The sequence below is a fragment of the Alligator sinensis genome, unplaced genomic scaffold, assembly GCF_000455745.1.
Source record: "Alligator sinensis unplaced genomic scaffold, ASM45574v1 scaffold532_1, whole genome shotgun sequence".
Classification (NCBI taxonomy): Eukaryota; Metazoa; Chordata; order Crocodylia; family Alligatoridae; genus Alligator; species Alligator sinensis.
Window position 1 is genome coordinate 183,044 of NW_005842451.1, and position 10,831 is coordinate 193,874.

At 38.6% G+C, this 10,831-nt stretch overlaps 1 protein-coding gene across 3 annotated transcripts in view; it reads left to right on the top strand.

Annotated features, from left to right (window-relative positions):
* Positions 1–7,157: 7,157 nt before the first annotated feature.
* The window catches only part of GRM5 (glutamate metabotropic receptor 5), a 419,830-nt gene continuing 416,156 nt past the window's right edge, over positions 7,158–10,831 (top strand). For all 3 annotated transcript variants that reach the window (XM_006030558.1, XM_006030559.1, XM_006030560.1), the window contains exon 1: positions 7,158–7,836. In XM_006030558.1, coding sequence (XP_006030620.1) covers positions 7,158–7,836 — 679 coding nt within the window. The remainder of the gene's footprint in view (positions 7,837–10,831) is intronic.

A 10,831-nucleotide genomic window follows, 5' to 3' on the forward strand; every position in this document is an offset into this window, starting at 1 on the left:
GTGTTTTGTTTTCTTTTGTTTTTTTGTGAAGGTTAGTCACCCAAAGAAGTCAAAACTTGAGCAAAGAAGAATAGAAATGTATAGTAGATGCAGAGAGTAGCTTTGGAACAAAGAATGCTAGAATTATCTAACGATCCCTATGAGGGTGCAAGGTCTATTAAGAAGCTTACGCTATTCAGTGCATTTTCCAACTATGGATTTAATTCTCTGCTCTTAGTTAGTTTCCTCATATTTGCAAATGGGACTGCATAATGGTCTACACTTTCCTATCCCTTTATATACAGCAGTTTATTCGGTCCTTAAAGGACCCGATCCAAAGTCCATTGGCATTCACAATGTAGTTATTACAAGGTGTTTGATTTCACTGAGGTTTTAAAAAACACATTACAAAATTTAAATGGTGTTTGAAATCTGAATGCAAAATATCGTTGCTCATATATTTCAAGGTTTTAGAAAGGACTAGTGAAGGTGCATTCTTTGTTTGGGTGCCCAGTTGAGACACCTTTAAAAGGTCTCAGTTTCCACAGACTGGATGCTCAATACCTCTCACAGATCAGGCTTTTGAAAGAGTTATAAACTGGGCACCCAGAGTCAGTCAATTGTAATGTCCAGGGATCAACTTCAACCAACAAGAGCCAGATCCCCAGAATTAAGGCTTTGCATCCTCAAGTTACATTCCTCTCTTAAGCTGAAGTGTTGTGCCTACTGGGGAAGAGATCATCATGCAGTTGCCCTTATGGACTTTAAAGCCTTATAGACTTCCTAGTGAAATTTTACCTGAGTAAGACCTGCAAGATTTGATTTGTGAGCCAGAAGATAAGCTGCAGTTGTCAGATACCTTCAGTATCTATGTGATGAAAATACTGACCTTTTTGTTCTCTTGAACTTATAGGTTTAAATGAAACATGCCCTGTATTTTTAACAACCTTTGGCACTGAAATAATTGATAGTTGTATTGTAAATATATGCTTTGCATCCCTTATGTCAGTATGTGCAAGTCTCTAAAGGACGCCTGCATAATAACTGAAATGTGTCACTACAGACGGAGTCCTATGCAGTGCTGAATATTCAGACCCTGATCCAGAAAATCACTTAACCATGTGCATAAGTTAATGCATGGGTATAGCCTTAGTGAATCAGTGTGATTTCTCCTGTGTGCTTCATGTTATGCATGTTTCCAAGTGCTTTGCTGGATTCCCTGAAAGAGCTCAGTTCCTTGCAGTATTGAGTGAATTTGTTTTTATTTTAAATGGCATTTTTAATTAAAAAAATATATATATATAAAAGCCACGCAACATTGTGAACTTACAGGCTGTTCTGATTTTAGATTTACAGAACTGTAAAATAAAGCATATGAGAGTAAACTAATTTCCCTAAGGTTTCTAATGTAAAATGTTCCTAAAATATTTTTCTCCCAAATAATAAAAATGTCCCCCCAGTTCAGTTTTTGCCCGAGTAATGATGAACTACAAAACCCATACTAGGGAGTAGTAGAATAGAGAAGCAGACAGCCTCTTAACTCCTAGTGTCACTAGTGGGCGCTGCTATAATAATGTAAACTGCGTGGGAAATATTTTCCATTGTAAAGACTTAAACAAAATTACATTTGCTGGTGCATGAAGCAAAAGAAATTGCAGGTCCCTCCATGAGTAAACTCACAGCAGTATATGTTGTGAGAAAGGAGCTGCTTCTAAACTTCTTGGTGATATAAAAACTGCTAAGGATTGAATAGATTTGAAGTCCCAACACACAGTCATTTTCCCCTTGTCACAGATTGTAACAACAACTACTTTTCATTTCATGTTCAAACAAATACTTTTACAATGATATATTTCCTATGGTATTGGACTCAATTTTCTATTCTTTCAAAGGAGTTGGACTCTTGCCCTATGAGGCCAGGTGAGACAGAAAAATCCTTGAATTTTTTTTTTCCTGAGACAGAAAAATCCTTGGATGGCACAGTGCCACAGAGGCCATATGCCTCTCCCCTTTCCAGAGTTTGGAGAAGGTACATGCTAAGGGTAAGGGGAGAGGTAGGGTGCTGCATGCTTTGTCAGACCTGCTACTTCATCAGCTCTGCAGTCTCTTTAAGTAACTTAGAGCAGCCCCGAGGTCTCCGATTGGAGCAGGATTGAGGAAAGGCAGAAATTTTGTAATCAACTTCTCTCTTCTTCAGCTGAACCAAATGTAAACTCAGCTTGGCTGAGGATTGAGATCCAAGTGTGCATGTTTAACTGGTTTAATTTTATTTTGGTATTTATATCCTTAGGTAAAGTGGTATAGCTGAATACCTTCCTAGGAGCCATACCAATTGACACTACCCAGAAGTTCTGATACAGAAGGTTTTTCATACCCGAATAGACAGAAGGTATTATATTTTCACTCTAGTTCATGGTTGTAGATTCTAGTCAAAAGCATATATTACTGAGGGTGATATGTTTAGGGCAAGTAATCTGCTTTTGAAAAAATTGGAAAGAAGAAAAACTCTTCTGCTCATTTCTGCCCATGTCTGAAAAACTGAAATGTGCTAGTAATTACAGGCCTGATTCCATCTTGCTTATATTGGAGTATCTTGGAACTAAATAGAATAAAATTCATAATGTTGTGCCACTATAAACTAGTGTGAAAGTAGACACAAATCCTAAGTATTTATTTTGGGGTGTTTGTATGTCAATGAAGAAAACATGAATGTGGGTATATATTAATTGAGAAAACATGTTCCAGTACATTACTATACATATGTTCTTTAAGAGTCTTTCAGTTCTCTCTCTCTCTCTTCTTAGATTGGATAGTTTAGTATAAAACACCTACTTTATTGGCAACCCTAATACTTAACATAAACGTACCTTTAAACCGAAGCATTCTGTTCCACAGTGTCTTACATGTGCTGAGTGTAGCAGTAAACTTTATGGGTCACTGGGGAACAGAGATCAAAATGTAGAATCGTTGCAATGTATCTGTATCAATGTGTGTTTGTTGGGGGTTGTCTAAACTTGAACTGCCTGATTTATGACTATTTTTTCCTAAATTGGAGAGGTCACTTTGTCACATAGTTACACTGGTATAAATGAAGTAACTCTGATTCTGGTGTAGCTCAGACCACAATCTATTTCTTTTACCCTACCCCTGGGGAGTGTGAAGGTTTTGTTGCCCTCAGCCATGGGGGTCTCCATCTATGTTGTGGAACTAAAACATACAAGTAAACAGAACAAGGAGCACAAAAAGAATCATGCTTTTATTTTATGAGTCTTGCTACCTTGCAAAGACAGCCTTGTAAAGGATGTAAACTATAGTTAGAGGAACAAGCAACAGGTCCTACTGCCATCACCCTTGCACATATTTTCTTTGAAATGGGTTGGATAATTAAAGTGTGTAAATCCAATTTCTAATTCTGCCCAGAATTGCCTGTAAATAGTTATATACTAAAGAAAGACAGGAGTGGGCTCCAGTAAGGGGAATAATCATTAATTAGTAGGTTCATTCAAAAATGCAGAATCTGGCTTTGGGCTGTATACTTTACTACCTAGAGAGCCAGGACATGAATGGGACTCTATAATTACAATTCCAGCCATTATTGTTACTGGGCCAGAACTTGGCTCAGTAACAACAATGCATAATTCCTATTTAGCATCTTTTACCTGAAAAGCTAACAGCCATTTATTTACATGCAATTCCTATGATGTTTTAGAGGGGGGAATAAGTACCTTAAAGGTAAGAATAAATTAAACTACTTGAAGATATATGACTTTATTCAACTGAGATAATTTACAAAAGTGCCCTGTAGTCCTTCATCCATAAAATATTTACAGATGATATGAACTGTCTTCAGAAGCAAACAACAAACAGCTGACAGATAAGTAGTAGCAATGTTCTGTAATTAAATTGAGATGAGTTGACCTAGATTCTATTGCATGTATTGCTTTATGGCATATGACTGTTAAAGTGATATCCTAAGTCTTCATAGACTAAGAAATATGTCATAAACTGATTTACAAAGTTTTGTGTGCTTTATTTCATTACTAGCACTTTCTATTAATACTTATAATTACAAGGACAGGACCATTTCTATTCAACATTGCATTATTACCCTTTTTTTTTAAGAAATGCGTTTGAAAATGTTTCTTTAAACTATCGCACAGCTATCCTTCAGTGTAAAAAGTTTAAAATAATATACATAAAATATGACTGTAGAAAAAATGCCTGAGAGTGACAGCTTTATTTCTATTTGACTATATTCTTCAACATTATGAAGAGCTGCCCAGACATGTGCTCATTGGCATTCTAATTAGAATGCCACAGCATCATGTTTATTAAGCCACCTGCATTTTAAAATGGCCACAGGGCACTTCAACTAAACTTCATCAAATGAGGTTTAGATAAAGTGTTTTGCAGCCATTTCTAAAATTTGTGGGGGCTAAAATTTCTAAAATTTGTGACTGGTGTTTTAATTAGAATGGCTACCTGGGAACCTCTCTAATTAACACCTTCCCCCCGCCCCCTTCCACCTCTGAGCATGTGTATAGGTAGCCTTTATCTTCATTGTGATTTGGATTTAAACTCTAGTTGTGAGTGAGCAGCAAGATTAAGAGGCCTTGTTAGAGCCTGATTGGAAGAAGCTATGGCACAGCTGCCTACTGCAGGAGCTTTTGACACTGTTCTCTGAAGCATCTGGTACAGGTCATTGTTGGAGACAGATTATGTGACTAGAAGTGACAATGAATCTGGTCTAGTTTAGAAAGTCCTAAGATCCTAACTACATCAACTCTTACAACAGGGTACTTGAGATCAGAATCTGAATCAGAATTAGCAGTTGTTTCATTTGTCATAGGATAGGGCATATATTTACCCCTACTAGTGGGTGCATCTACACATGCAATTAATGTGACTGAATATGCTCAATTTGAGCCAGAGTAAGATAATCCTGACATAACCATCTATGCGTGTATTTAAGTGCAGTAATTTACTGCACTGCTGGATACCACTTGTATCTGATGGGACTATCCAGCAGTGCAGTAAGTTAGTCTACTGTGCTCTAATTGCTGTGCACGTGTAGGTGGTAACACTTTGCTGCACAGCAGATGAGTCTGCTGCGTAGAAAAGCATTTTATGTAGATACACCCATTGGCTAGGAAACTTAAAAGGCTTAAATTTGTACTCAACTCTGGATGCATCTACGCATGTGCTTTGCTGTGGAGCTGACTAATTAGCTCCACAGTAAAGCATCACCATCTACAGGTGCACCGGTATTCGGGTGCAGTAAATTAATTAACTCCACCATAAGGTAGTACTGTTGGGGACCATACTACCTTACGGAGGAGCATTTATGTGTGATGAAACACAGGTGTAGATGGTGATAGGAGTTGGCTGGGAAACAAGGGTGCTAAAGAGCAGGGGTTGCCTGCTACCTAGCCCCACACTTTAGCACCCTTGGGCCCCAGCCAGTCTTTCTACCACCAGACGCTGCCACTTGGAGCCTAGGACTGACACCTCAGGATGCCTGCAATCCTGTGCCTGCTCTGCCTAAGCTCAAAGTGCTGTGATCCTGGGCATGTGTGTAGATGCTGTACCTCGGGGCAGCTGATTACAGCGCGAACTGCGCTGGAGTTTGTTGCACCTTAATTGCATGTGTTGATTTGCATTCCATGTACTATGAACGGTTCCATTTACATGAACAGGTTCATTCACAGCATCTAAAATGTGAGTGTTGGTATATTAGAAACACCTTTGAAATGAAGTCATGTTGCGTGCTAAGCACTTGCTGTGAACTGCTGAGCATTTCCAAGTTGTCACACTGACCAGGACAAAAGGGCTTTGATGATAAATGAAAACATGGTATCAAAGGCACTATAAGAAAAATAAAATGCATATTTTTGGTAGTTTACAGGGAATAACTAACAAATATTGTGTGTAAGTACATGTGTGTTGTATGTTGGTTTTCTATCAGCTCTTTATATAAAAGAGATATGCTTGCCATGGGCATGATGGGGTGCTACCCTACAGAAATGAGTGGATTTGCCAGAAGTATAATGAGGAGTGGGTGACTGAGGCATCCGCCCCAGGTGTCCACTCAAAGGGGGCACATGAACAGCAGCCACTTCCAGTCCCTGGCCAGCTGCTGTAGCCACCTGCTGTTGCCCCCTGCCCCTGCTGCTCCCTCCACTGAGGACACATACCTTCGCTGTTTTGAATGCTCATAGCATCAGTAAGGAAGTTGACGGAGGATACAAAAAGATGAAAAACCTTTCAGCTAATCTGGTATTATTAATTGGAGCTAATCTACTGCATCTATGACAGAGTAACTTATATGTACAAATAATACAATATTAATTAACATGATATAGTTGGGAACTGCTATCAAACCCCCTTGTTTTCAAATAAATTTTTCAATTGCAAATATAGCTGTTTTATTTAAGAAGCTGAATTTTACAAAAAATGCAAAAAAATCAAAATTTGCTCTTCCTGGCAGCATACATCTGGAGTGATTCCACTGGAAATTGTGTAAATTGACAGCAAAATGAAGCCCGGTGCATATTGTTGAGGTTTATTTGTATTCTGAATCAAAATATAAAAATACTTAAAAGGCTGAAGATGGGGAAGGGGAGCTTAGAAAGGTGCACACATTTATTTGCGCAATGGCAAATAAATACCATTAAAAATCAATGGATGCCAGGTGTGTAATTATTGGTTGTGCCTCTGACAGTCAGTCTCCCCTAAATTGTCCTTTGTGTATCCCTTAGAGATCATGTGGACTTTATTCAAATTATGCTTACTTATACCAGTTGAGTATCTGGCTTGGTATTATACAGTAAAATACAAAAAAAGAAGGATTTCCAGCTTGAATGATATATTAAATAGTAAATACTTAATACGTTGTTTTTTTTTTTTTTTTAATCGTTGACTACAGGATTTCATCTTTACAACTGATTTTAAAGCTAGTTCTGTTTTACTTTTTTTTAAGGATATGAAGATTATGCTCACGTGTGCAGCTCTGCATAGCTGTTTCCTTGGAGACAATGGTGGTTCCTTAAAGAATACATGGAAATACCTGGTTAACCATCAGTTTTCTGCTCCTCTTATCCAGAAGGTATACTAACTGCTCTTTAACAGCTCTCCATTGTATTCCAACATGTCTCTACCAGCTTAAACCATTTCCTAAAATGGTCCTTTTGCTGATCCTTGCAATCCTATTATTGAAGGAGGATGTCAACGGGAACTTTGGACTTTTGGTTTCTGCACAGACCAATGAAAGAAGGGTGGTTGCATATGTGCCTGGTGATATTATTATCGGAGCTCTGTTTTCAGTCCATCATCAGCCAACTGTTGACAAGGTCCATGAGAGGAAATGTGGAGAGGTAAGGGAGCAATATGGCATACAGAGAGTGGAGGCAATGCTTCATACCCTTGACAGAATTAATTTGGACCCAACACTATTGCCAAATATAACATTAGGCTGTGAAATAAGAGACTCATGTTGGCATTCTGCTGTGGCTTTGGAGCAAAGCATTGAGTTTATAAGGGACTCTCTTATTTCGTCGGAAGAAGAGGAAGGGCTGGTACGCTGTGTTGATGGATCTTCATCATCTTTCCGCTCCAAAAAGCCGATTGTTGGTGTCATTGGACCTGGTTCTAGTTCAGTAGCTATCCAAGTCCAGAACTTGTTGCAGCTTTTCAATATACCTCAGATAGCTTATTCTGCCACAAGCATGGACTTAAGTGACAAAACTCTGTTCAAATACTTCATGAGAGTCGTTCCATCTGATGCACAACAAGCTCGGGCCATGGTGGACATAGTCAAACGGTATAACTGGACCTATGTTTCTGCTGTGCATACTGAAGGTAAGTGTGTTTAATTTTTTTTCAACAAAGAGTTACTTTGAATTGTGAGTAGTAATCAATTTCTAGATAATTATAGTGTTATTATCTTAAAAAAAACCAAACAAACCTGTAAGTGGTTTCACACTTCAATTTTGTTTGACTTGCCATAATCAGTCAGGTGTTGACTGAATGAAAAGTTTGAAATCCAGAAGTTCACTGCATGAAAAGTATTTGTGTAAATGATAAATTATGTGAAAAAAGTGTTTAGCTCAGAAGACGTTAGTCAGACATTAAGCGTCACCTAATTACATTAATGAATCTACCACTTGATATAGGTTATTCATTATGTTTATGGTTGTGGTAACTGCTAATGGAACAACTGCTAATGGCTTTACTGGTAAGGAGCACAGTGGTAGTGTCTGAACTTGTATACGCTCCTAGTTAGTCCCTGATATGTGCCCAAAGAGGGAAGGGGTCATTTATCTAAGATGAGGAACCGATTACCTGGGCTCCCCATCTAAGGACACTAGGTCAATTTTCTTTTCATTCCCCTGTCTAAAGCTAGTGTACAAGAGGCCAGGATTGCATCTGGCATGCGTTTGCCTGACTTAAAATTTGGGTTAGGCATTAGAAATTTTACTGAGAGACTTAGAGACATTTAGAGAGTTTACCAAGAGGTGCATGGAGCAAAAGGGTGTGAGAGGGATGAGTAGCTGCAGATTCCAAAGCCTAACTTGCCTTATTGTGTGGTCTTGCTGAGCTGAACAGATTAACAGTAGTGCAGGTGACCAAGCTGTATACACTTTTCCATATGAAGTATTTAACTAGTGCCTTCCACAACATCATTAATGCTTCCTTATCTTTATTGGAAATACATCACTGATAAAAAATTAAGGTCATGTTTGGTCACCTATTTTCAAAAAAGATTAATTTTAAATTGGGACAAGTGAGGGGAATTACTATTAGAATTATTAGAAAAACAGCAAGTCAATCTTTTGAGAGCTTAAAATATCTTGGTTTGGTTAGGCTACCAAAATGAAAGCTGAGAAGGGATGTGATTTCTACCTATACATATATCAATTTGGGTAAACATCAAGAAGGGGTAAATTCATTTAATGTCAAATCCAGTGTTGATGCAAGAACAAATGACTGAACAATTTAGTCTGGAAAATAGGCAAAGACTTCTAACCATGAGAGTTTTTAGTGGGGGTAAAATATGTAACTAACTTAAGACAGAGTTTTCTAAGTATAAGAAAATAATTATATGAACTGCAGTCTATGATAGCCAGAGTTTGAACCTGATGATCCAGGAGGAGCCCTGAAGTCTTATATTCTTAAGTGAGAAGAGAAACAGCTCAAACTATTGCAGATTAATTATTCATTTATTGATCCTTAATCTTAGGAGTTACCCTTAGATGCCTGACCTACTTCCAAGAGTGGGTTAACAGAGAAGTACTGATCACATAATGCGTACAATGTGGAACAGGGTCCTTTTTTTATTGGTGAGCGTGCTATCCAAAAAGAATGGTGTGTTTCCTTGTCTAGTTGCAAACATTTGATTAGTACTATAAGCAGATTATGTTCCTGGCTGTATTATAGCAAGATCTTTCCTCCCCTTCATGTCACGGAGGTGATGCTTTGCCCGTGTTCATTTGGGGGTAATGTTGACCTGATGCGTGGCTGTGGAAACCTCTCCTCCCATGGATAAGTTCAACTTTTGCCTGTAAGTACTAAAAGGCCATCGACTGCAGTGAACATAAACCATCTTAGAATATATATGCAGATTTCTCAAAGTGATTTTTCCATCATGATAATGAGGGCTGGTGAATAATTGCAGTCCTATTCAGATATGTATGCAGGAATACATTAGCAGTTTAATATAATAGTGTATAAATCACACAGCTTTGTAACATGTGGTGAAGCCTGCTTTGGGCCATCTGATGCCTTTTGCATATCTCCTTGTGTGCAACTTTCCCAACTCCAAATATGTGTGAATATTAACATGGAGGCATGGACAAAAATAGAGGCTATTTCAGGTTGGCATGTTAATTTATTTTTTATGTGATACTCTCAAGTTCTGTTTAGGCTGTGTCCCTAATATGAGGTTAAACATTAATTGCAATCAGACTAGCATGCCAGGGATGATAACAGTTCTTGTAGATGAGATTTTTTGCAGAGTGAAAATGCGTAACTTCTGACACTTCCCATGGCCACCCAGCATGGAGCAGATGGTAACACATGGCTTGATAATCTCATTGAAACAGCTGCTTTGGTTGAATGTTGGGAAGAAGAGCCATTAGCACACTGGAAATGAAATGGGAAACTGTTGTTGTAGGAAGACAGGGGCAGTGAATAATCATGGGTTTGGGGGCATGAGGAAACAAAAGGATAACCACCAAAATTTTAATTAGTAGGAGGTATGCCCATACCTAGCCTGATCACCATCAGTCAGACAACAGGCCATAGCCCTGGATAGGAGAAATAGCAAAGCCATGCCACTCTGGAGCAACACTGGAAAGATGCACACTCTCTCTCTCTCATAGCTCCTTGAACAGGTAGGTGAATGCAGTCATGCCATCCATTAAAAAAATCTGTCTGTTTTCAGGTGTTCTACTCTGGCAAGGTTGTGCAGAGACTCTGTATGTGTGTGTGACCCTTTCATCCCTTTATAGTCCACAGGGGTTACCCAAAATCTGGGCCTTTATTTGAAACCTATATCCTTGTTTGGGCATTTAGATTGGAAATTCTTGGCATGGGGACTGTCTTCCTTCTGTTTCCAGGAGGTACTGGTACCTTGTATATTTTGGGTGTTATCACCATCTGGACCTCCCCTCCAAACCCTCCTCCAAAAACAGAAGCACAACAAAATAAGCCCCCGCCCTCCTCCCTCCCCACCAAAATAACAAACCAGAACAAAAAACAACTCCGATCATGAAACAGTAATGGAGAGCAAGCTAACTTCATCTTAAAACCCGGATTTCCCATTGTTTCAAATGAGTACTCTGATCTATACTCT